This window comes from Euphorbia lathyris, chromosome 1, assembly GCF_963576675.1.
Source record: "Euphorbia lathyris chromosome 1, ddEupLath1.1, whole genome shotgun sequence".
In the NCBI taxonomy this organism is placed as follows: domain Eukaryota; kingdom Viridiplantae; phylum Streptophyta; class Magnoliopsida; order Malpighiales; family Euphorbiaceae; genus Euphorbia; species Euphorbia lathyris.
Genome location: NC_088910.1, coordinates 77,027,032 through 77,054,995, shown reverse-complemented (window position 1 = coordinate 77,054,995; position 27,964 = coordinate 77,027,032). Strand labels below are relative to the sequence as shown.

General features: G+C 38.3%; 1 protein-coding gene and 1 non-coding gene across 17 annotated transcripts; one reads left to right on the top strand and one right to left on the bottom strand.

Annotated features, from left to right (window-relative positions):
- Positions 1-483: 483 nt before the first annotated feature.
- Positions 484-21,566, bottom strand: LOC136202576 (adenylate kinase 5, chloroplastic-like). Of its 16 annotated transcripts, XM_065993318.1 has the most exons (11): positions 21,030-21,566; positions 20,854-20,889; positions 20,706-20,786; positions 20,475-20,614; positions 2,439-18,534; positions 2,171-2,334; positions 1,730-2,096; positions 1,372-1,623; positions 1,111-1,252; positions 965-1,012; positions 484-839 (listed from the first exon to the last, which is right to left on the bottom strand). In XM_065993318.1, exons 1-5 carry the CDS (start codon positions 21,060-21,062, stop codon positions 18,474-18,476), a joined length of 351 nt encoding a protein of 116 aa, XP_065849390.1. In that variant the 5' UTR covers positions 21,063-21,566; the 3' UTR covers positions 484-839; positions 965-1,012; positions 1,111-1,252; positions 1,372-1,623; positions 1,730-2,096; positions 2,171-2,334; positions 2,439-18,473. The 16 variants fall into 16 exon arrangements, 13 of the variants coding, with proteins under 13 accessions (XP_065849390.1, XP_065849381.1, XP_065849367.1 ...); XM_065993309.1 differs by lacking the exon at positions 1,372-1,623; XM_065993295.1 differs by lacking the exons at positions 1,372-1,623; positions 1,730-2,096 and having other exon boundaries at positions 2,439-7,708; positions 8,183-18,534.
- A 5,849-nt stretch (positions 21,567-27,415) lies between these two features.
- LOC136216164 (small nucleolar RNA R71) lies at positions 27,416-27,520 on the top strand. The gene has a single exon (XR_010683155.1). It is a non-coding gene; the product is annotated as a small nucleolar RNA R71 (small nucleolar RNA).
- Positions 27,521-27,964: the final 444 nt, after the last annotated feature.

Genomic DNA, 27,964 nt, shown 5'->3' with positions numbered 1-27,964 from the left:
GGCATGGCAAATGCTTGACGTCTTTAGCCACGGTTGTTCGACCGTGGCCAAAGGGGCATTAGAGTCGGTTATTACATATAACCGACTCTAATGCCCTATATTTTGGCCACGGTTGTTACGAAAAACCGTGGCTAAAAGAGTCTTTAGCCACGGTCTTTCGTAACAACCGACTCCAATGCTCTAATCATTAAACTCGGTTGTTTTGCAACCATGTCTAATGTTAATTATATTAGAGTCGGTTGTTATAAAGAACCGACCCTAATGTTATTGTTTTTAGCAATTTTACAGCAGTAGATTCAAATTAGACATGCTCTATTTGTAATTAACAGTAAACGAGATTAATTACCCTCAATTGTTTACCGTAATCAAGATTGATCCTGTTATATTACTGAAACATTAATTAAATCCATGCAAACACTATTATCACCAATTTCCTAATTGTGAGAGAAGTAAGAAAAAAGGCTATGTTTCTTAATTCTCATATAATCTAATTATGCATAGATAACTTGTAAATCTGAAACAGAGTTGTTTACAATTAGTAAATCTGAAACACCAATTATGCATAGATAACCAAGTGTGTTATGCATAGATAACCAAGTTTGTGTGATTCACGAATACACTAATACATTAACTCAAATCAACTAATATATCATTTTATCATGTATGCCTCTTGCTTCAAAATCAAGTGTTGTAGTAGTTTAGCAAATGCGCTAAGGGTATTTCAGCAAGCATAGGCATTATTAACGCATCAACTTAATAGCATTCCAGCTCCTGATGCGCCCAAAATGAAAGGATGCACACTCCAAAGGAGAAAAGGTCTAGGGCAGCCATAATGAAATCTACAAATACAAGACAATAGTTCAGATAAGGGTTAAATGTGGCAAACAATAAGCATCTAAGAGAACCAAAATAATGATATAGAACATCCAAATGTAAATTTCACAGTCAAGGGCAATCAACTTACAAGTCCTTTTTCCCTTGCTGCAGCTGCAACAAAATCATCATACGCCACCTTAAAAGGCAAGAAGAAGAAGAATAGTTAAGATAGAAGTTACCAAATTGATGAACTAATCAAAATAGTGTTGGCATAAATTAATAGAACAGGCTAACCTGTTAGGATTGTCCATGCTCTAGTTCCTGTGGAGAATATCAAAATATTACTTTACATAATTGATAATATTGAAGTCAAATTACTTTCTGTCACATATTCTGTTCTTTCTTCAAATGGCAGCTCTATAAGTTCTGAGTCAACCTACAACATTGAGCATCTCAAGTTACATAACTCACATTGCAGTTAGGAATTAAGACACCAAGAAAATAGACAGTGAAATACACTGAGATGAATAAAATCTCATGAAGGTATATATAAACCTGTGCAGAAACTGAAACTAGTCCAGATTGCAACTAAGATGCAAGATTCATCATTTGACTAACGTGTGGATTATTTTCAGGAATAGCAAGGTCCGATTCTACAGCATTTGCCACATATATGATTGGTTTCATGGTAAGCAAATAAAGATGCTTTGTTGCCTCCTTAAAATCTGTTAATGCTACAGATGGTGCTGGTTTTCCATCCATCAGTACCTCTTGAATTCTTTTCAAAGCAGACTTTTTGGCTTCCTTCTAAAATAAAGATAAATCTCATTCTCATAGTCAAACCACTAAGCTTTATTTGTCTATCTAGACCTGCGCATACTGAGAAAGGCTAAGGGAAGTAAAGAAAATTTACTTTACTAGATTGTGAATCCTTGGCTTTCCCCCTTTTGAGCTTCTCTAATCTTTGCTTAATCTACATTTCTTATACAAGAATATAATTCAGTTCTCAATCTACATTTTGAATCGAGTCAAGGGAATTCAGGGTCAGTCAAAAACGACTTTGAATAATATGAAAAACATATAGTGTATCTATTATGTTATATTATATGTAGAATGATGCTTAATTAAAAATGTTACTAAGCAGGAGTTCGTCATTTCTCTTTGGATTTTGAGGTTTGGACAACGTAGTCATCAGAATTTCTAAGGTACTAGTATGTTGGAGCGAAATATATCCTTCCTTCTTCCCATCCTTTGAACACACGACCAGCTGTTTGCTCTATCTTTAGCAATGAGATAAGAAATCTTAGCATCAATTAACATTTAGTGTTTGAAAAGGTAGAGACTGAAGACTTACTCATGATCGAATATACTTTCAGGACCTCGACAGGAATGAGAAAACCTAGTTTTCTTTAATATTTCAGTGACATCCAAATTTCTTCTGACTTCATCTCCTTCTTTCTCTCCCGAAGTCAAGTGAGTACATAAAAAGCACAATGTCATGCTTATCGAAATTGAGCCCTGTTTACCAAAATTACACAAACAAAACAAGTTTAGTAATTACATTCAAAATCAGTTAACTTCTACCGACAAACAATGAACAATAATAAATTTGTCTAACTAACCTTATTGCCAAGTTAAACCATAATGCCACGACCAACATAAGAGGCCTTCTAATTAGAGATATGCTTAAAAAGGTCAGATCTAACCCACACACATAAGAAGATCCCAACCATCTGTTTACTAGCTGCTAGGCAATACTTTTGCTGCATTGGATTCTCAGACATGTAAGCTGGACCTGAAACTTCTTATTCTTCTTCTTCATTCAAACTTAGTTTCAAATTCAAGTTTGTTCCACAATAAATTTTAGAGGTCCAATTTGATAGATATGTAAATATTCTGTTTAGGAAGATTATATTTGATTAACTGTAATTTATTCTGTAATTATCTCTTAGCATAATTATAGGTAACCACATGTATTTATACTCTTTCATTAATGAGAATTACTCACGAGTTCAAACTCTATTATGGTATCACGAGACTAAACCCTAGCCGATCCTCTTCCCTTGGCCGCATCTCTGTCCCCTTCTTCTCGAATCTGCCTGGTTCTTCCTCGTCCCCTTCTCTACACTATGGCCGACAAAAACACACCCGCTCCGCTTCATCCCGCACTCACCATCACCAATATCTCCTCCTTTATCAAAGACACCTTAACCATAGAGAAGGGGCAATATACTACTTGGTCGGAACTCTTTAAGATTCACGCGAAAGCGTTTCTCGTTCTTGATCACCTCATTCCCTCCACGGACGATCAATCTGAATTTTCCTCGTCCGTTATGAAAACTAAAAATCCGAGTATGTGGTCTCGTATTGACGCCATTGTTCTACAATGGATTTATAGCACCATATCTAATGATCTCCTCAACACCATCATTATAGTTAATTCCACCGCCGCTCAAGCTTGGAGCCGCCTTGAGGACATCTTTTCCGATAATAAAAACTCTCGTGCTTTATATCTCGAGCAAGAGTTTTCCGCTGTCAAAATGGAGAACTTCACTGACGCTTCTTCTTATTGTCAACACCTCAAATCCTTATCGGATCAATTGGCAAACGTCGGTTCTCCAGTTTCTAATGATCGTTTGGTGCTCCAATTGATTTCAGGATTGACGGATGCTTATGAAACAGTCGGGACACAAATACGTCATGGTGACACCTTACCACAATTTTACAAAGTCCGTTCGATGCTTGTATTGGAAAAAAATGCTCGTATGAAGAAAACGGCGACTAATTCGGACCCGACTGCTTTTTCCGTTACTGACCACTCGCCGACAGCGGCGTTTCCGCCAGTCACGGCTTCCCCTCAGCCGGTTTTCTCTCCTCAGTCCGGTCACCACCGCGGCGGTCGTCATGGCGGTAGGTCCAACCATGCAGAAGACAAGGCAGCCGTAACACCAACCGCGGCTATCATGGTCAACAGCATCCTAATCCCGCATTTTTCAATCCTTGGGCTCTTCCACCATGGGCCAACTATCAACAGTGGGCCACGCCACCTTGTCCATACCCAACAATGCAGGGTCCTTTTCTAAGCCCAAACCGTGGACTGCCATCTTCACCTAGCCCATCTTCACAATCAGGAATACTTGGAGACCGTCCACAGCAGGCCCATTTTGCTGAGAATTGCAGCCCAACTGATATTGCCGCAGCACTGCACACCATGACCATCCAACCTCCCCAACCATGGCTCATGGACTCGGGTGCAACTTCGCATATGACGGCGAGTGAAGGTAACCTCACTTCTTATTTTAATAAGAGTCACAATAATAGTATAATCGTCGGTAATGGTCATTGCATTCCTATAATTGGTGTTGGTACTGCAAATTTGCCTACTAAATCAAAATCCTTAGCCTTAACCAATGTTTTGCATGCCCTTAAGCTAATCCAAAATTTAATTTTTGTACGTAAATTTACTGTTGATAATAACGTGTCTGTGGAATTTGATCCCTTTGGTTTCTCTGTGAAGGATTTGCAAACGAGGATGCATATCATGAGATGTAATAGCACCGGTGACCTTTATCCAGTGACATCTAATTTTTCTTCGCATTTTTCTTCACCTTCTGCTTTTTCTGCTTTATCTTATCGCACTTGGCACAATCGTTTAGGACATCCTGGGGCTAGTATTTTAAGCACCCTTAAAAATAATGGTTTGATTGATTGTAATAAATCTTTGGATGCCTCTATTTGTTCTTCTTGTGTTTATGGAAAGCAAGTTAAACTTCCTTTTTATGCGTCTAATAATTTCTCTTGCATGCCATTTGATGTCGTACATAGTGATATTTGGACTTCTCCCACGTTCAGCTCTAATGGTCATCGTTACTATGTCCTCTTTCTAGATGACTATACTAATTTTCTGTGGACTTTCGCACTATCTAATAAATCCCAAGTCTATTCGGTTTTTCTTGCTTTTCGTAATTTTGTCCGTACACAATTTGAACGGGAAATTAAGACTTTTCAATGTGATAATGGTGGGGAATATAATAATTCTCAATTTCATGATTTTTGTAAATTGAATGGCATGCAATTTCGCTTCTCCTGTCCTTACTCTTCCCCTCAAAATGGTAAAGCGGAACGCACCATACGTACTATTAATAATGTCATACGAACTCTCCTCTCTCACGCTTCCATTCCTCTCTCATTTTGGCATCATGCTCTCGACCATGCTACTTATCTTCTAAATATCTATCCCCACAAAATTCTTAATTATTTTTCTCCTACTCAAATTCTATATCAACGCCACCCGAGCTACTCTCATTTACGAACTTTCGGATGTCTATGTTTCCCACTTATCCTTTCCCCTTCTCGCACTAAACTTCAACCCCGTTCCACACCTTGTGTTTTCTTGGGATATCCGTCTAATCACCGGGGTTTTAAATGTTATGATATGTCTACTCGGAAAATCATTGTTTCCCGGCACGTTACGTTTGATGAATGCATTTACCCGTTTGCAAAACTGATTACCACGTCCTCTACTCCCTGCCCTTCAAATGTACCATCCATTAATTCTACATTTCCTTCCCCTGCCATTAATTATATCCACCCACAATTACCTCCTACTTCTCCAAGCCCACCTACGACTTCTCCTCCACAGAACCCACCTGGCCCATCTTCTCCCTCAACCCCGCCAGGCCCTCCCTCCTCCTCTACCGCACAAGCCCAGCCCATACTACCCAGTCCACCCGCTACCCTCTCTCCTGACCCACCTTCTCCCACGGCCCAGCCCTCCCCTTTAATTAATTCTCCCTTTGCTTCTATTTCCCCTATGTCAACAGCCTCTCCACTTTCACCACAGACACTTGCTCCCTCTCATTCCATGAGAACTCGAGCACAGGATGGAATTTACAAACCCATCCGTCGACTTAACCTTCATGCTTCTACCACCATATCTCCCCTTCCTTCTAACCCTTCCCTTGCATTACGCGACCCCAATTGGAAAAATGCCATGACCGATGAATTTGAGGCTCTTATTAAAAATAAGACGTGGGTCCTTGTACCCCGTCCTTCTAATGCTAATGTTCTTCGTAGTTGGTGGATTTTCAGGCACAAACTTAATGCAGATGGCTCCTTTGAGAGACATAAAGCTCGTCTTGTTGGCAATGGTTCAAATCAATTGGTTGGCATTGATTGTAGAGAAACTTTCAGTCCAGTTGTTAAACCAGCTACCATTCGAGCAGTATTGAGCATTGCACTTTCTAAAAATTGGGGCCTCCATCAACTTGACGTCAAGAATGCTTTTCTACATGGTGATCTTAATGAGACTGTTTATATGCATCAACCATTGGGCTTTCGCGACCCTAACTATCCGGATCATGTTTGTTTGCTCAAGAAGTCACTTTATGGGCTCAAACAGGCCCCTGGGGCTTGGTACCAACGGTTTGCATCCTTCCTCTCTACATTGGGATTTTCTCATAGTATCTCTGATCACTCTCTTTTTGTCTTCCGTCAAGGAAGCGATGTTGCTTATCTACTACTGTATGTTGATGATATTGTTCTTACTGCTTCTTCTGATTCTTTACGATCTTCCATTATGACCAAATTGAGTTCTGAGTTTGCTATGAAGGATTTGGGTCCTTTGCACTATTTCTTGGGTATTTCAGTTTCTCGCACACCAGGTGCCCTGTTCCTCTCTCAAAGAAAGTATGCTTCAGACATTATTGAGAAAGCTAGCCTCACTTCTTCTAATCCTTGTGCTACTCCAGTGGACACTAAACAAAAACTCAGTATCAATTCGGGCACTTCATACCATGATCCTACAGAATATCGGAGTCTTGCTGGTGCTTTGCAGTATTTGACCCTTACTCGACCGGATATCTCCTATGCGGTTCAACAAGTTTGTTTGTTTATGCATGATCCCAAAACTCAGCATATGGCCGCCATCAAACGGATACTTCGATATGTAAAGGGTACCATGGATCTTGGCCTCACTCTCACTTCCTCTTCCTTGAGTTCTCTTGTCTCTTACACTGATGCTGATTGGGGTGGTTGCCCTGACACCCGCCGGTCAACCTCTGGATACTGTGTGTTTCTTGGTGACAATCTCATTTCCTGGTCTGCTAAGCGTCAACCGACTCTTTCTCGTTCTAGTGCTGAAGCAGAATATAGAGGTGTTGCTAATGTTGTGTCTGAAACCTGTTGGATCCGGAATCTTCTCCTCGAGCTCCACTGTCCTATTCACAAGTCCACCTTGGTCTACTGTGATAATGTCAGTGCCGTTTACTTATCTGATAATCCTGTTCAGCATCAACGGACCAAACACATTGAGATGGATATACATTTTGTACGTGAAAAGGTCGCAAAAGGCGAAGTTCGAGTTCTCCATGTTCCTTCTCGACATCAGATCGCCGACATTTTCACCAAAGGTCTTCCTCAAGCTTTATTTGATGATTTTCGGACTAGTCTCAACGTCCGACCTCCTCCGGTTTCGACTACGGGGGTGTGATAGATATGTAAATATTCTGTTTAGGAAGATTATATTTGATTAACTGTAATTTATTCTGTAATTATCTCTTAGCATAATTATAGGTAACCACATGTATTTATACTCTTTCATTAATGAGAATTACTCACGAGTTCAAACTCTATTACAATTTTGACCCTTCAACTTATCTTTTATGGTCATTAATCTTGTTCAAAACTGCAGGTGTTACCATTAGAAAGCCATACTACTTGATCTCAAAGATCAAGTTAGAGGGTCAAATTAATATGCAAATCTAATATTTTATGGAAATAAAATATATTGCAGTAAACAGAAACGGAAACACTATTAGTAACAGTTCTCTTTAGCAGCATTTCTCCAATTCATATTGAGAATGGCATGGTTGCCGTTCAGAATCCAAAGCATCTAAAAAACAATGAAAGAGATGTACACAAACAAAAATAAATAAGCTAAAATCTCAGTAAAGTGACAAAATAGGATAAAATACCCACAAACTGAAACAGATGACTTGAGGCTAAAACTTCTGCCATACATACAAACGTGCATAAGTTCAGTTTTCATACAAAATCCACGAAACAAAAGATAAACCATAGAAATGAAGTGGGATTCAAAATAACAGGACGTAAATGGTTCTGAGGGTAACATAGCAGGACGTGTGCGGACTCAACGGAAAAATAAAACATGCTTTTCTAACCATGTATCACAATGCAAGTCACCTAGAAAAATACAAATGCTCCCACCAAAAACAGATGCCATTTATGTCCCACAAATTGATGCTCTGTAAAATTTCCAAGACAATACATGCATGGACACTAAACTTTGAACCTTCAATTTTGTTCCAGTCAGAGATAATAATAATAAAATATTCTTGTGCCTGACCTATCAACTGAAGCTTTTAGGTCAAATAGTTCCTTGATATGGTATTAGAGCCTTTTAGACCAAGTCGTCGAGGGTCCAAATCCTGGAAACTCCAGTTGTTAGAGTTTCAACACATGATAAGATGAGTCTGTATTGTATATGCTTCAAGCCATAGCCATTCTTGTTGTATATGCTTCAAGATTTTGGGTTGGGTAAAATGGTTCTTTGATAGTTCCCAACATATTTAGCATTCAAATTAAATGGCATAAAAATAATTACATGACACTTTTTGTTTAAACCAGACGCACATTAGTAAACTATTTGAAAATATAAATAAATAAGAAAAAACAAAGTATATTATGTATGCAGATTGTTGACTTATAAGTTATAATGATTGCATGACACAAAAAAAAGTGTGTTATGTATGAACATCGTTATCAAAAGTTGAATAATGCTATTTTCATTTAGTAACAGATGATGCAATAACAAGTGAGTACATGTTTTCTTTTCTTATTTCTATTGTGGAAATTAGTAAATCGTTAATGTTTTGAATTTTTTAAATTAATAAATACCACAACAAATAAGAAAGTGTGCTAGAGAATGATTGACTATATGCCAAGCACATGTTTGTTTGAATCTTGATGTAAACCATGAATAATAATACTAAAATAAGAGAACAGAGAAAGGCCAAGAGATAAGGAAAAAATGGTATTATGTGAAACTCAAACAACTATAAATGCTGAATAAAAGATCTTATTGCCTTGCTTAATGATAAATGTAACCTTTTCTGAAGACATACATGTTGAAACACCTTTCCACATAATTTTGATTTGACAAAATTGTTTAAGTATAATTAAAATATATTCTAAACACACTAAGTTTAAATGCTTTGATTTATTCTACTAATGTGTTCGTTCAATGTTGAGTTAAATTGTTTATAAGACACAAGATTAAAAGGCCCAAGCCCAATACGGAAGTCAAAGCCCAAGTCAAACAGTTTAAGGCAACTCGGCCCGCGTATGTCAAAACGCTGTCGTTATGTACAAAACGCAGCTCAGCAAGAGAAGGATCTAGAAGACCTTCAAGGAACAACTTCGGGACGAAGCTACTGAGTTGATTCGACAAACAGTACAAGACAACAGCTGGCTAAGAACAACTTCCAGACAAAGTGTTTCCACTTTGGGTAAAGTTCAGAAGACACAGTATGCTGTCTAGTTGACATTACCATAAATGGAGAGACATTCTGCCGAGCTGACCAAAAGCTGACCGAGGACAGAAGATACTCAAATCTGATTGGCCGAGAGCTCTGAGCAAGTCAGGATGACAACGACAGGAAGCCGTTTCCCTCCAACGGTTATTTCGAAATTCGAAATGAACCGATGCCTCAGACGTCTCTATAAATAGTGCCATCAGTTGCTACATTCAATAGAGAACTTGATCAAGCCATTACGCTGACCAAATTTCTACGAAAAGTTCTCCAAGCAAAAGCAAAGCAATCTTACACTATATTTCATATCTTTTGTGTAAAAGTCTAGAGTGATTATTCAATCATCTAAGATGTCTTAGCAATCATTGTTTAGGACAAACACTTATCATTTCTAGAGATTAGAAAGGAGAGGCTGAGTACTCGGTTATAGTACTCAGCGAGAGATTAGGATTGAGTAGAGGTATAGAGGAAGGTACTCTTGTTATACTCAGTTGCTAAGATTGTAAAAGGTTTGATGCTCTACCGTTAAAGAGCTCAGTAGAGAATTCGAAATCTCGGAACGTGTTCCGAGGACAGGACGTAGGCTTGGAGGCCGAACCTGGATAAATCTGCTGAATAAAATATTTCTAACCTTTAACTCCTTTATATATTTATTGCTTGCTTAAACAAAAACTGACCAAGTAAAGAGGTCAAGCTGAGTTGTGCGCGTTGAATATACGAGCTCAGGAATAGACTCTAAGTGCTATCTCCTGACTCAAGTAAAGAAACTGACTTAGTCACTAGTTGACTAAGCCATTATCTTGCTATTCACTTAGCGCCGCTGTCCAAACCTTTTTCTCACGAAAAAGAAGTCTGCCCTAGCTTAAAATTTTTTAAATAGTTCCTAACCCCCCCTTGGAACTATACTTGTAATGTTATAAGGGACCAACAAGTGGTATCAGAGCCTAAAAGCTCACTGTAAAAGGTTTAACCACCTTGAGCTGATCCCCACTATGGGCGAAAACAGCACTCGGTTTCTCTCAGGAAACCAAACAACTCAGATCTTACCTGAGGGACTATCCATTACTCGGCCTCCCCTATTCTTCGGGTCTAACTACACCTTCTGGAAGAATAGGATGAAAAATTTCATTCAGGCTACAAATATAAGTGTCTGGCTATCTATAGTCCAAGGTCCATTTGTACCTGTCGAAGTTGTGGTTGGCCAAACAGTTGTTAAAGCTGAGGCCAAATGGACAGAGGATGATCTCAAGAAGCTACAAAATCATGCTTCGGCTATAAATATGCTTCACTGTGCGCTCGATGGTGCAGAATATAATAAAATCTCAGGTTGTGAGTCGGCGCAAGAGATCTGAAAGAAGCTGGAGGTCACCTACGAAGGAACCAATAAAGTAAAGGAGTCCAAGGTGAACCAGCAGATGAGACTGTACGAGCTGTTCGAAATGAACAATGATGAGGGTATATCTGACATGAATGCAAGGTTTACCAACATCATCAATGAGCTCAAGAGACTTGGGAAGATCTTCACTGAGGAGGAACAAGTCAAAAAGATACTCAGGAGTCTTCCTAAAGACTGGCAAGCAAAGAAGACCGCTGTTGAGGAAGCTCAGGACTTAACCACCTACAAATATGACGAACTCATCGGCTCGTTGCTGACCCATGAGATATCAATGAAAAACTTCGAGGTGAAGGAAAAGTCTGAAGACAAGAAGCAGAAATCTCTTGTCATGAAAGCTGACTCCACTGATGGGAGCTCAACAGATGATGAGGAGATGGCTATGTTCACAAGGAAGATGAAAAGGCTGTTCAGAAAGAATGACAAATATTCTAAGAAGCCTTACAGAAAGTTTGATAAGTATAAAGCTGAGTCCAGCGACAGCAAATACAAGAAAGACAACTCAAAGCCCATTACATGCTTTGAATGTCATCAAACTGGCCATATCAAGTCAAGCTGCCCCACGCTGAGGAAGGATAAGAAGAACGGCAAAAAGGCAATGGTGGCTACATGGAGCGACAGTGATGAGTCTTCATCAACAGAAGCTGAGGCCACCGAGTCAGCGAATATTTGCTTCATGGCTGACGAACTTGCTGAGCCGTGCGTCTCTGAGCATACTGACCCCTCCATTGCATCTGATGATGAGGAGCAATCAAATGAGGTAATATCACTTTCCCAGCTCAGAAACGAAATGGGTAATGCCCTGAGCGACCTCTATACACTTGTTAAGAAGTGTAATAAGAAAATTAGAGCACTCAGCAGGCGCTGTGACGAGGTTGAAGAGGTCAAGCTAAGTGACCTCAGATTCCTTCTTCAAGACAACTCAACTTTGCATGATAATATGGAGATCATACATAAGTCTGTCTCTGAAGTCCAATCAGATTCAAAGAAACTGAGAAAGGACGTCACAAATATCCAAAACCAACTAAAGGTTCAAAACAAAAGAAATATTCCTCTGAATGCTCAGTACCGAAGTACTGGTCAGCAGAGATGGAATCCCCAGCAGAATGTCCAGTGTGACTTCTGTGGGAAGAAAGGACACACCACAAAGGTGTGCTGGCACGCTCAACACTGGGGTGCTGACCAGTCAGTGAGAAATCCTAAACGGAAGGTCAGCTGTGACTTCTGTGGAAAGAATGGCCATACTGTCCAAGTATGCCGCCATAAAATAAAATATGATGCTTTACCTGTTGAACCTAACAAGCAAGGACCCAAAAAGAATTAGGTACCTAAAAGTAACTAGTTACAATGCAGGTAAGCCTGAGGTGTGCTGAGAAGTCAAGAATGTGGTATATTGACAGCGCATGCTCGAGGCACATGACTGGTGATGAAACTCAGTTCATCACATTTGAGCGTAAACGAGGAGGAAGCGTAAGTTTTGGAGACAACAAAAAGGGTAAGATAGTAGGGTCAGGAACCATCGGAGTTAATCCTACTATTGAGTCAGTCTCCCTAGTCAGCGGACTCAAATATAACTTACTCAGCGTAGCTCAGCTATGTGACAATGGGAGAAAAGTTATATTTGATGCTACTGGATGTAAAATATACGAGGGAAAAACAAATGAGTTAATTTTAACTGCCCCTCGGACTGATAATGTCTTTATGCTAGACTTAGAGAAAAAGTTTTCAAAAACTGTATGCTTAGTTTCAAAGGACGAAAATTTCTGGCTATGGCACAGGAGACTTGGTCATGTAAGCATGGACCTCCTGGCCAAATTAGCAAGAAAGCAATTGGTTGAGGGACTGCCTGAACTTAGATTTGAAAAAGATCAATTATGCCACGCTTGCCAAGCTGGAAAACAAACCAAACAATCTTTTCATAGCAAAAACATTGTCTCAACTAAGCGTCCGTTAGAATTACTACACTTGGATCTCTTCGGTCCAGTCCAGTCCAGCCGCTGAGTCTGGGTGGAAGAAGATTTTCCTTGGTCATTGTAGATGACTTCTCTCGGTACACTTGGGTCATCTTGCTGAGTAGCAAGGATGAGACCTTTGAGACATTTTCAAATTTGGTTAGAAAACTTGAAAATGATAAAGACCTAAAACTAGCTCACATCCGAAGTGATAATGGTGGAGAATTCAAAAACCAACAGTTTGTTGAATTCTGTGAAGCCAGTGGCATTGACCATAACTTTTCCGATCCTAGAACGCCTCAACAAAATGGGGTTGTTGAAAGGAAGAACAGAACACTGGTTGAAATAGCCAGGACAATGCTGAGTGAGCATAGGCTTCCAAAGTACTTTTGGGGAGAAGCTGTTAACACAGCATGCTATATTCTTAATAGGGCTCTTGTTAGACCTATACTAAAGAAAACCCCCTATGAGCTTTGGAAAGGACGAAAGCCCAACATTGGATACTTTCGTGCCTTTGGCTGTAAATGTTTTATTTTAAACACTAAGGATAGCCTAGCTAAGTTTGACTCAAAAGCTGATGAAGCTATCTTTTTAGGCTACTCAAAAAACAGCAAAGCATACAGAGTTTTCAATAAACGAACTCAAGTTTTAGAAGAGTCAGTACATGTTGAGTTCGACGAAACTAACCCTGCAGGAAGATATCTGCCGCTGACCGAGGATGATCCACACTCAGCACCCGCTGATCAAGATACAGCTGCTGAGTCATTCCCTCAAGGGCTGACCAAAGGTAAAAGTGAACCAAATATTGTTTTCACTGACCAGTCTTCACCTGCAGAGATTGTTGAAACAGAAACAGCACAAGACATCAATCTACCCAAAGAGATAAGGATTCCAAGAGGGCACTCAGAGAGTGCAATCCTTAATGCCGCTGAGAATACCCTGATGACAAGAAACCAACTCAGGAGGTACCTCAGCAATGTAGCCTTCGTCTCAGTTCAGGAACCCAAGAACTTCGCTGATGCTGAGGAAGATGAATTCTGGATGAGTGCAATGCAAGAGGAACTTGATCAATTCAGAAGAAACGGTGTATGGGAGCTAGTGCCACATCCAAGGAGTCAGAAGACCATTGGAACAAGATGGGTCTTCCGCAACAAGCTGGATGAGCAAGGAAACGTAGTCAGGAACAAAGCAAGGCTTGTAGCTCAGGGCTACAGTCAGCAAGAAGGTATTGACTACGGTGAGACCTTTGCCCCAGTGGCAAGGCTAGAGGCTATTAGGATTTTATGTGCATATGCATCTTACATGAACTTTAAACTGTTTCAAATGGATGTTAAGAGTGCATTCCTTAATGGAGTTATAAACGAGGAAGTTTATGTTAATCAACCTCCAGGGTTTGAGGATCCTAAATTCCCAAACCACGTTTATAAACTCAAAAAGGCTCTGTATGGCCTCAAGCAAGCACCACGTGCTTGGTATAAGAGGCTGACCAGTTTCCTGCTGACTAGAAACTATGTCAGGGGTAAAGCTGATACAACCTTATTCATTAAGAGAAAGGGTAAAGATACCCTGCTGGCTCAAATATATGTTGATGATATTATTTTCGGTGCTACTAATGAGTCAATGTGCAAGGAATTCAGTAAGCAAATGCAGACTGAGTTTGAAATGTCTATGATGGGAGAACTCAACTTCTTCCTTGGACTTCAAATCAAACAAGGAAAGAATGGCATCTTCATCAGTCAAGCTAAATATGCCAAGGAGATATTGAAGAAATATGATCTTGAAAATTGCAAGCCAATATCCACTCCTATGGGCACTGACACTGTCCTGTGTGATGATGAGAATGGTAAGTCAGTAGACAACAAGTTATATCGAGGTATGATAGGCTCTCTACTTTACTTAACAGCAAGTAGACCGGACATTCAGTTCTCAGTATGCTACTGTGCTAGATATCAATCTAACCCTAAGGAATCTCATTACATAGCTGTAAAAAGAATCCTTAGATATTTGCAAAGCTTAGTGAACGCAGGTTTATGGTATCCCAACACTCATGGTTTTACACTCGTTGGATACACTGACGCTGACTATGGTCGAGACAAGCTAGAACGGAAAAGCACCTCTGGAGGATGTCATTTCTTAGGAAGCTGTCTTGTATCTTGGTTCAGCAAGAAGCAGGCGTTAGTAGCCTTGTCTACCACTGAAGCTGAGTACATTGCTGCTGGTCACTGTGTTGCTCAAGTCCTATGGATTAAGCAACAACTTGAAGACTATGGTGTTCAAACAAAGACAATTAAGGTCAAATGCGACAACAAAAGTGCAATTGATCTATCAAAGAACCCAATTCAACATAGCAGAATGAAGCATGTCAGCATAAGGCATCACTTCATTAGAGACCATGTACTCAAAGGTGAGATAAAGCTGACCTACGTCCCAACGGATGAGCAGCTTGCTGATATCTTCACAAAGCCACTGGCTCGTGAACAGTTCAGTATACTGAGAGAAGCCATTGGTATGTTTAATCCTCTTCAGTAAATTCCTGTTCTAAAATGTTAATTTATGCTGAGTGAATTACTATGCTGAATGAGTTATGCATGCTGAGTGATTGTTATGCTGAGTACTTAACATATCAATACTGAGTAAATATGCACACCGAGTAGTAATTTTCAAACTGAAAAATCATCCTTTCATATACTACTGACCACTCAGAATATAAAACGCTTAGTATTCTAAACGCTGAGTGTTAGATCCGTTGCATTAAATGCAAAAGCACGCGAATAGCCACCTAGGATGACGTATGCGCCGAATGTGTCATAAAAGCCAGGATCCTTGTCGGTTGACAATCCCAAGGCAAAACTGACACATGGATTCGATAAGATCCACACTTCATCGCTATAAATAATGGGTAAATCCCCATTCTTTATTTTCTTTACACTTACCGAATTCTTTGGCAAAGCATTCTCTCTCTCTCTCAGACTCTCAAAGCTTCCCAATCCTCTTTCTGATATAATGACTAGAGTTTCCGTCAACATCTCCGGTGCCGGTCACCCTAAGACCAGCTCCGATGAACCCTCCAGGCAAACTTCTGTGCCTGAAACCACCAAGGTCACTACGCCGAGCAAAGGCAAAACTGGGCAAGCTACCTCCTCCAAAGGAAAACCGACCAAAATCAGAACCTATACCAAGGTATTTGATAACATTAGCGAATGGGAAGTAGACTTCTCGCGATGGGTGTCTGAGGCCTTCGTGACATCCGAACAACCCTTCTGCGAATGGATATCGCAAAATGGATGGACAGAGCTGTTCTCCATTAGGGATCACACCTATCCTGACCTGGTAAGGGAGTTCTACCACAATCTCTTAGTCGCTGACGATAACCAGGACTACTTAACAACAGTGGTAAGGGGGAAAACGATTTTCATCAATCCCACCTATTTGGCGAATTTGCTAAAGCTGAAAAATGAGGGAGCAAAACTGAGAAGAACTGGAGATCAGGATGACACTAACTATGAAGTCAACTTTTGCAAGCCCCCTGGTCATTCTGGAGAAGTCTCAAGTTCATCCATGGGTCAGCACCAAAAGATGGCTCATTACCTGCTGACCTACTTTATTTACCCAAAGATAAACTGCACCAGCTCAGCGACAAATTTCGAGCAATGCTTTATATGGCATATGCTGACATATACGCCTATCAACATGCCAGTATTCTTGATTGCTGGGTTCATAAGGAGCACTGGAACTCTCAGGTTGGGATCGCTCATCACCAGGATCCTCATTGATCATCAAATAGACCTAAATGATGAAGTTAAAGCTAGAGGATCTGAAATAACAGCTGCATCGCTGAGGGCTTTGAAGTTCAACCAGCCACTAAAGAAAGGAAAAGTTGCTGCTGAACAACAAGCTGAGGAAACAGCTCCAAAGCAAAGCCAAAGGACAAAGGCTCCAGCTGCCCGCAAGAGGAAAGCTGTTGTGACCTCTTCCAAGAAGTCTGAGCCTCAGACCAAGAAGTCAAAGTCAGCTGCTGAACCAGGTCAGGAAAGACCTAAGTCAGCTGAGAAAAGGAGCAGGCAAGAAGAGCCTGAAATTGAGGATGAGCAACCTCAAAAGAAGCAGAAGTCTTCTACACTGACTCCCATTGATGCTATACCTACTGACGTAGTAGTTCCTGGTGATTCTCACTACACATAGTGTCTAGGAACTATAGCTGAGCATCAAGAAGATGAGGTGCATCTGGACGATCAGTTCATTGCACAAGTTGAGGAAGAGTTAGATGGTGATAGTGAAGAAGATGAAGAACAAGAAGTAGAAGGCGGTCAGGATGACGCTGAGGACACTGAGGAAACAGCTAGTGAGGTTGATGCTGAGCCAACCAATACTGGGTTGGCTGCTGAACAAGAACCTGACCAACACAATGATGATCAAGGACAAGAACCAGCTGACCAGCTTAATGCTGATCAAGAGGAAACTTCTCCCTCTCACTCAGGAGAATCTATACAAGCTGACGCTCCTCCTCCAAGAAGAAGATTAATCAAGGCAAGTCAGAAGTCTGTCACTGACACTCCTCTTCCAACTGTCCCTGACTTTGTTATCCAGAAACCGACCCAAGACCCTTCAAAACTCAAGCTGAAATTTTTCAGAAAACAACCAACTTCTACTCCATCAGCTTCACTTGAAAAGCAAGCCTCTGTTTCTTCACCAAAGGAACACACCGACTTGAATGCTTCCGCCAACTCAACAAGTCAAGTTGAGTCAATTCCTGTAAATACTGTCAATCCAAGCATTGTGCTGACTCAAAACATTCCTGCCCCAGTCAGCACAGACAGCATTAGAATTACCTCTTCTCCAATCAACACATCTGCCGATCAATCAACTCTACCAGAACCTCAAGTGCAGATTGGAAACACACTTCCAGTCACTGACCACGTTATTCCTCTAACTCCTCTTCCAACCGGTCATACTGAGGCAACACTGTAAGTTAATGAAGGCCCTCTTCGCTACTTGCATGCTACCGAGTCTGGAAAAAGAATCATCGACTCGGTGCAAACACTGATCAAAGACCTTCATCAAACCACTCAACTTGCTGCTGGGTCTTCTACTGCTGAGACAACTCAGCTCTCCCATGTAACCCAGCTTCTCAACGAAGTTAAGGGATTCAAGGACTTGCTGAGTGTCATCGTTACCTTTCAAGCACAACAAGCTAAGCAGGATTCCATCGCAAAGCTGGCTGAGATCCAGCTGACAATAGTTCAACATCTCAACGTTCTTCAAGAACAAGTTCAGACGCTGTCAGCTGCGAACACGCGCTATGCAACTTCTGATGAAGTTAAAATGCTCTTTGCTCAGCTTCACACCGAGCAAATCAAGACCAATGAGCAAATGGTCTCCTATTCTCAATGCTCCGTGGAGCAAATTGGTGAGGCTGTTCGACTGTTAAACTTGAACAAGCAAGAGATGGATACTGACGCTATGAAGCAAAATGAAATGCTGTCTATCACCAGACAAACCTTCAATCACATACGTCACACCAATATTCAGCGTCAATACTATGACACATCCTTACTGAAGACTTTTCATCAAGTCATTGCTGGTCTGACTGATGCACTCACCTGGGTAGGAAAATCTCAAGCTTTCATAGTAAGCATGATCAGCGCTGCTGAACTTAATATACCTTCCGAGGTCTCAGATAATGGAGTTGCTATTTTTGATGGTGTCAACGAAAGCGCAGATAGACTTAAGGAGCTGTCCACAGAACTGACCAGATCCGTCTTAACCGACGCCTTTAGGATTCCTCCTCCCGATGCTGACAAAACGGGGGAGAAAGAACAAGCTAGAACACAGCATGAGCATAGTCAGTCCAAGCAAAAGAGAAAGAAATAGAATTTAGGCTAGCTCAGTTATGCTATGTGTTTGTAGTCTCTATGTGTTATGTTATGTTTTTTTTATCTTTTGCTGTAAACACTGACTACTTCTAGTAATATCAATACTTGCATCTGTTTATCCAAAAAACTGAGTTATGAGTTATTATCTATGATGCTGAGTATTAAATCATTATGTATCTTCAATTACATCAACCATGTTTAATGCTTATAAAACTTGTTGACTGTACCCAATGCTGATAACATGTTTGACATTAACTTATATTGACTTATATGCTTGTATAATATTGTCTTATAAAACTCATTGAACAACAAATTACTCAGCGCTCTCTGAATGCTATAACTTCCGCTTAAACACTGAGTAAAATAGAATATGTTCCATGAGCTGACCTATATCTATAAACTGACCTTAGACTTACTCGATTAAACCTTCAAATGTTTAGAGTAAAACTAAGTCAGTAGCTCAACCCTTACGGGGGAGTTTGCTAAGTTATAGTAGGTCAACTATCATGGGGGAGCTCAATACTGAGTTCTTCGCTGAATAGTTTTGCCAACATCAAAATGGGGGAGTTTGTTGAAACACCTTTCCACATAATTTTGATTTGACAAAATTGTTTAAATATAATTAAAATATATTCTAAACACACTAAGTTTAAATGCTTTGATTTATTCTACTAATGTGTTTGTTCAATGTTGAGTTAAATTATTTATAAGACACAAGATTAAAAGGCCCAAGCCCAATACGGAAGTCAAAGCCCAAGTCAAACAGTTTAAGGCAACTCAGCCCGCGTATGTCAAAACGCTGTCGTTATGTACAAAACGCAGCTCAGCAAGAGAAGGATCTAGAAGACCTTCAAGGAACAACTTCGGGACGAAGCTGCTGAGTTGATTCGACAAACAGTACAAGACAGCAGCTGGCTAAGAACAACTTCCAGACAAAGTGTTTCCACTTTAGGTAAAGTTCAGAAGACACGGTATGATGTCTAGTTGACATTACCATAAATGGAGAGACATTCTGCCGAGCTGACCAAAAGCTGACCGAGGACAGAAGATACTCAAATCTGATTGGCCGAGAGCTCTGAGCAAGTCAGGATGACAACCTGACTCAAGTAAAGAAACTGACCTAGTCACTAGTTGACTAAGCCAGTATCTTGCTATTCACTCAGCGCCGCTGTCCAAACCTTTTTCTCACGAAAAAGAAGTCTGCCCTAGCTTAAATTTTTTTAAATAGTTCCTAACCCCCCCTTGGAACTATACTTGTAACGTTATAAGGGACCAACAATACACACACAAATCACAGTAAATTTCTTTGAACTAATTTGCTACAAACTTTATGCATATGAACATTGTTACAGACCATGGAACTAGAGAGGAATCCATGGGATACCATGTAGATTTAGAGCCTAGAATTGATATATTTTAACTTGTTACAATACATATATATATATACATAGAAGAAGAGGAGACCATACCTCAAAACCCATACCATGCTTACATTATTACAAACATATTAGCTCTGTTTTCTACAAATGAACAGCTTTTGAACATGAAAAATATGCAAATGAGTCATCAAATACCCCCTATTTTCTAATAGAAATTGCCATATATGCTTGAAATTGTGGATTGACCAAAATGATACATGATTTGATTAATTTAATTCAACAAGATAGCTGCCAAAATAATTCTGGTTTGCACAAGTTTATGTAACTAAAGGTGCATTTACTTTTAAGAAGAGAAACTATTTTGAATGCATATGAGTGGGCATGCATCAACATGTTGGACATATGATGTAAAGGATAAGTCCTATATGTATGACACCACGAATCAACAGCAGAAAAATAAGATATAGATAGAGCAGAGAGTGACACAAAAGGCTCAGTATATCCCGCACCTATAGAACCGATTTGGATAAAGGTTCCAAGAGCTCCATAATCTCCCCAATCCACATATTCCAAAAATCTTTCTAGTGCCTGAAAGCTGCAGAGGCATTCTAGCAAGGGCGCCTTGCCTTATAGAACCTTGAACACAGACCTAACATAGAAATCTCTGAGTAATCAGATAAAAAGAAAAGAAAGGAAAAGCAAGCAGCATATGCCGAATTATGTCATTGACTTCTAATTACCTTGACATGTTTTCCATCATCAGCAAATGAAAGAGCAATAACCCGAACCAATTCCATCAAGGTACCTATGCGATAAACATCCTGTGCATTATAACATATGGTCAAGTCCAACTAAATTTATAGGGAACTCCGTAAAAAAAATAGTTACCATTTCTGGGTTCAGCTCCGGAATAGCAATCTCAACCTGTCAATTTGGAATAACATAGCGAATTGGATATGCATTTATATTCGAACAATTATAGGAAACGAATTGTACTGAGAGTTGTGAAGCTTAAATAAAACAACGTAGGGGAAGGAAGAATCAGCTCTTCAATCCTTACTAACCCCTCCTCTTAAACCCTTATCTTTAAGCATCATTGAGAAAGTATAGAGTATGCCTAGGTAGGGTGTTCAAAATCTCAGCAATAGAAATCTAACCCGCCTCCGAAATCGAAATCGAACACGAACTTCGAACTCCAAAGAACACCAAGACGAACTCGAATCCACCAAAATCAGAACATATGAAACTCATATGATAAACAAAACCAGAAGAATGAAACCCAGAAGATGGAACATGTATAATAAAGGAAACCCATAAGAAAGAATACAGAATATGAAATTATAAAGGAAGCCCAGAAGATAGAACACGAACCCATGTAACAATTAAGCCTAGAAACCCAGAAACCCAGAAGATAGAACACGAACCCATTCACTTACCTCTTTTCTGTTGCTTCTACCACAACCGAAACACGAACGAAACCTAATCAGTGTGGATGAAACTTCAAACTCAAACTCAAAACATGGTGGTTTTTGCGCAAACGAGAGAAAGGAGGAGGCTGCTGTGGTTTTTGCGCAAAGGAGAGAGGAGAAAGATACGTAATGTGTAAATGGGACTTTAATTGGTGTCGGTTTTCAATGAACGGACCCCATTGACAATAGTAATTAGCATCGGTTCAAGCTTGAACCGACCCTAATAACCGGCTCATTGGTGTCAGTTTATTGAAAAACCGACACCAATAACTTCTCCAAATGCGGGCAATTTAAAAAAACACATTTAGAGTCGGTTTTTTTAAAAAACCGACCCTAATAACCTATTATTTGAGTCGGTTTTTTATATAACCGATGCCAATTACCTGTAGCCATGATTTTTCAAACAACCGTGGCTAATAAGGCGTGGCTATAAGCTATTTCTGTACTAGTGTTATGTGCAAGGTGTTAATTATTTGGAAAATTCCAAATAGGAGCAAAAATGGAGCAAATACGAGTAAGAAATCAAGTTTTTTGTGAAAGATGCATACGAGATTTCAGAGGTCGCGCCAGAGATTTTGGAATCAAAATAAGGAAGTGACACGGAGTGTCTGTCGCGACCGAGATTCTCATTATCTCGGTCGCGACACGCGTTTTCATTTGCCAAAAACGCGAAATTCAGCCAGTTCTTCTTCTTCCCAAAGCCGCAGTAGAGATTCCTGAAATCTCTACAGAGACAAAAACTTTGTAAGACACATTTTACATGTGTTAATTTCCAAACGGCGCGTTCTTTCATCCGGATAGAGGCGACTCTTCACCAATGGATATGTCCCTTCAAGCACACCTTTTGGAACATTATAAATAGAGAAAGGAATTCAAAATTCATGTTTTTTTGTTCTAATTCATGGTTGGTTGTAGTTACACAAACTTGTTATAAAGTTACAAGTTGTGCAAATAGTTTGAGATACAATATGTAGTTCTTATAGCTTAAGTTAGATTTTTGTTCGAAGATGAGTTTACACTCTGTAGAGGCAGACCAGTTTCTATTCTGAGAATTCAGTGAGAAGAACCAGTGTAGGAGGCGCCCTAGGGTCTGACAAGCCTACAAAGTTGAGGAAAGGATTGACAACCCCGAACTCAATTAGTTAGCCATGGTCCAAGCTTCTTCATCTCTGTTAACTTGTGACGATTCATAACAAATTAATAAATTATCTTTTCAATGCAATTCCATTTTTACTGGTGTTATTTTAAGTCTGATCTAGCGATATTCTTAAAGTAATTTATTTGGTGTTTTCATAAAAACCTTTTTAAACAAATCTTATTTCCATGAAAACTTGGTTGTACACTTAAGCAAATTAGGATTTATATTTGGTTATTTGCGAGAACTTGATTAATCAAATATAAAACACCAATTTGATTAAAGTATTCAATCTTAGGCCGATCAAGGAAAGATTGTCTGCAGTTTAAAGCCTAATAAGTTGAATTAATCGATAAATTATTACACATTGATAATCTAATCAAAGTTATAAGTGATTTTCTTGCTTTGTGAAAACAAGTCTTGAAATGAACTTTAATCTAAACATAACTTCTATAAATTGTAATCTTAACTATAACCAAAATTAGGATTAGAAACCATTTTAAACCATTAACGATTTCCTATAAACCTCGAGAAAATGAATGTAATAAAGACAATAATTTCTAATCAAATTATCATACGTTCTCTGTGGGATCGATAACTTTTTATTACTACAAGCGAAACCGTGCACTTGAGGAATTCGCCCAATAAGTTTTTGGCTCCGTTACCGGGGAACGGTGTTGATATTTGATTTTTTTTATTATTGTTTTATTTTATTCTGAATCTTGGTTTATAGATTTATATAATTTATGTATTTATTTATTTTATAGTTTATTTTATTTTATTTGAAGATGGTCATTAGGACTAAATCCTTATTGTTATTTAACGTTTGCATTTAGATTGTTTGAAGATAAGCAGAAAAAAGTCCAAGTTTTCTCAAAGGAAATCAACTAGAGATATGATAATCAATACAAATTCACAGAAGAAATCTACAGAAAAGGAATTCAGCATGCAGATACATCAGAAGGGAAAGGAAATTTTTGAAAAAGCTTGTCAGACGTCACAGATGGTTTTTCCAGAATTTTTTTTCTTCCCAAACACCTTTAACTCTTTTCTATAAACTTAATCCTTCACCAAAACATCATATCTCTTTGTAAAAAATTTATTCAATTCCTACATTAAAACCAAAATAATTTCTTCTTTTATCATATCATTTCCTTAAACACCTGAATCTATCTCTCTAAGAAATCACCATGGAAACTCTTTTCAGACAGATATATCAGAAAGTAGGAATGAAGAATACAGTCATTGAAATTATCTTACTCGCTAGGAAGGAATTGTCTACTTTTAGCCTAGTTTCGAAAGTTTCAGTTCTTTCGCGTAGTTTTTGTTCGTGCACAGAACTAGAAGTTCGGGCATTCAACCGGAATCACTAGATCCTTAAATTGAGAAAACGCTAAAAAAAATTTGTGCAGTTGGGGATAAGAGTTTTACTTTTCAATTCCCGATTGAGGTTGTTTCTAGGTAAGTTAAAGTCTAAATGGACGGGACCATATTTAAAACCGGTCCAGGTAATTGATTTTGTCAATGATTTAGATTCTTCTTGAGGATTCTTAAGGACTATCACATTTTTAGTTTTTAGTTTTTCGTATTTTAATTTTTACATTTCGTAGTTAGTTTAGTTTACACATTAGTCTTTAGTTTAGAAAATAATAGTTAGATTAGAAATAATGATTTTGATCATTGAAAGATATTAAAAAATATGTTATGTATCTTAACTATTTGTACTTAATTAGGAAAGTGTCTTTAGATTTTAAAAATCTCATTTGAATTAAAAATTAATTAAAATTCCATAAACTTTAAGTTTATGTTTGTATAGAGATTTTAAAAATCTCAACATTGACTTTTGTTTAGAGTTTGAGGAATTTCTGCTCATTCACAGATTATGAAAATCTCAGTAGAGATTATTAAAATCTCAACTGAGGTTATTGTTTTAAGGTCTTTACTAAATTTCTGCTCATATAGAGATTTTGAAAATCTCTACAGAGATTTTTTATTTTTTAGCCTTATAGGAATTTCTGATCATGCAGAGATTTTGAAAATCTCAACAGAGATTAGGGAGGATCAACGCAAAGCATTCCTTGCCAAGGGGAAGGCGTGTTGCGATTAAGATTTCGGAATCTCGACCGCGACACGCGTATTTTCAAATTAAAAAAAAATAAAAATAAAAAATTTTCCTTCCATTTTCTCTTTTGCATTAATTTCAAATTTTTCACCAAAAGACACATTTTCCTTCAATAATCATGATTTTTTTTTTGGTTTGAAACCTATAAATTAAAAACTTGACATATTTTTCATACTTTCATTTATTCTCAGAATTTCTGAACTCCTTATTTTAATTCATCAGTTTTAAACACCAAAAATTCTTTCAAGGTAATGTTGTGGATTCTTCACAAACTTTAATGGAATGTTTGATTTCTACCTCACGTTCGAGGAAAACGAAAATTGGATATGGGAATATTATTAGTGGAATTATTATTGGTGTTAAAAGCTCAATTCTCCGTCCTTGATTTCGAGTTCTTGGAGAACGAAGGTCTTGTCAAACGTGAATTTCATCTTGGTCCTTAGTTTCTTTCTTCACAAGAGAGACAGTTAACAATACAAGTAAAAATAAACCGGGTACAAGCACGTGAAATTTCCATTAACAAGGATGAAGAATAGGTTAGATTTGTTTCGTTGTATTTACAATGTTATTCTCTGTAACATTTCTATGTTTTTAGTTCTTGTTTGCAAATCTTTAAGTTTTTGATTGTGTATATATGTTCCATGTTAATGAAATTATATATTTTTATAACTCTTAGTTTAAGGAAAGCCCTTAATGCTAACCTTTTATTTAATTTTTAGTTTTGTTTTTGAGTTTTGGCAGGTTTAAATATCATTAAAGGAACATTAGTGCAAGAAGAAATAATTTTTATAAGTTGCAAATGTAAAAAATTCAAGATTTTAGTGTACAACTCGAAAATCCCTGTAGCGATTTTTAGAATCTCTACACAACCAGAAACTTCAAAAACAATTTTTTTCTCCTTGAGAATCCCCTGTCGCGATCGAAATTTTAAAAATCTCAGTCGAGATTCTCGATTTTCAGCAAAAAAAATTGCTTAAATTTGATTTTTTTCCATTTTCTTCTCTAATTACATCACTTTTTCTTTTTTTTTCACATCAAGTCACCTTTAATTTATACCAAATTTTTCACCTATCCAAACACACTTCTTTTTTCATATAATATTTTTGATCTTCCATACACATTTTTACTATTCATCTTTTTCCCCAAACATAAACTCCATAACCTAACCCTCCACTTTTTCTATCTTTTTCGCAATTTCTCTATTTTCCTCTCATAAAGTCCAAAATTTCAAACGCCATGCCTAGACATACGGTTATTACTCACAAAGTTTCATCTACCTCTGACAATCGTTTGCATGTTGAATATGGACCCGTTCGACATTATTTCAGATGAGGAAGGGAAGCGGTATAGACACCAAAGATCGTGTTTCACGATATTCTCTTTTGGATTTTGCTACAGAGATGTATATTGGCACGTTTGATATCTTCTTCTAAACCTAACTTGTTAAAAATAGACAACGACATTAAGTTTATACTTGCTCCTAAATCACAAAGACAACTTGGAAATTCAATATCTCCCAATTTACACGGAATAGTAAAACATCCGGGATCTTTGAGTTTAGTAGGCAAATTGCTTGACATGTTTGAACTACAGTCCTTAGTTAGCGAAATGGATGAAATTCCTTCCCAACTAATTTTCTTTGAAATTAAATCTTTTAAGAACTTACCATAGTTAGTAATTTACGTAATTGCATCCATAAACGTCAAATTAATGTGCAAATTTTTAAGTTTATCCAAAAATGTTAAAAGTTGTTTGTCATAGTCCTTATTTCGGACTTTGTGTGGAAAAGATGGTTTGGGTACAAAAGTTTTTGTACTTGAGTCAATTGGTGAACTTTTGGTGTTTAATGTATCTTCTTTGGATTTTGGTAAATCAGTTCCTGGTAGAGTTGAATCTCCGGGCATTTTCGGACCTAAATAATTTTTCCCTGAACGAAGAGTGATAGCCTTTACATGCTCTTTCGGATTTTCTTCCGTGTGGCTATGAAGACTTCCCTCTTTTTGGGATGGAATTGATTTAGCAATTTGGCCAATTTGAACCTCCAAATTATTGATGCTAGATGAGTGGTTTTTAATAAGCTGATCGAATTTATTCTTGATCCGTTTAAAACCATTGTCGTGATTACTTATTTTTCCACCGATAGCATCTAAAAATTTGTCGATTTTAGAAGATAAAGTGCTAATAGTATCTCTTGATTGATTTTGATAATTATTGGTACGATTTTGATTAGCAATTGCATTATTATTATTATTATTATTATTATCTTTCCAGTTAAAGTTAGGATGATTCTTCCATCCAGAATTATAAGTACTAGAATAGGGATTATTAGTTTGGTTTTGCCCTTGGACAAAATTTACCTGTTCGATCTCACTCATACCTTCGTAATCCACATCCGTTGGGATTGGATTACCATTGGTATCGCACGGTGCCATAAACCTATCAATTTTGTGCGACAAGGCAGAAAATTGGGCTTGTAACATCGCGACTGGATCAAGATTCACTATACCTTTAACTAATGATGTGGTTGAGGATGATGGTTTCGCCACTGGTATATGTCCACGTTCTGCGGGCCACATACTGCTGTTGATTGCCATTTCCTCCAAAAGTTCTCTTGCTTGGGCTGATGTCTTCTTCATAAATAACCCTCCCGACATAGCATCTAATGAACCTCTAGTTGTAGGATTTAATCCATTATAAAATGTTTGCATTAAAAGTGCATCAGGCAATTGTTAGTGTGGGCATAAATGTTGAAGTTCTTTAAAACGTTCTCAAGCCTCATAAAGAGTTTCATTATCATTTTGAGAAAAAGATGTTAACTCTTTTATGACTCTTGCGGTTTTTGCTAAAGGAAAATATTTTGATAAAAATGCTTGGGCAAGTTGGTCCCAAGTTTCAAATGTTGCGTCTGGCATAGAAGTTAACCACTCTTTGGCTCTATCCTTCAAAGTGAAATGAAAAAGGCGAAGTTTGATTGCTTCGGCAGTCACATCTGTTATTTTAAAAGTGTCGCAAATTTCTAAGAAATTTGTCAAGTGGGTGTTAGGATTTTCGTTAGGTAACCCATAAAATGTTACATTATTTTGCAACATATTAAGCAATGCTGGCTTAATTTCAAATTGGTTTGCGTTTATTTGGGGTCTAACTATGCTATTTGTTACACCGGCTACTCCTGGCCTAGCGTAATCCATAAGTGTTGCCATATTTTCTGGCTGTGGTTCTGAATTTTGTTTGTTTTTATTTTTCTTGTCTTTCTTTCTTTTTCTTTCTAATTGT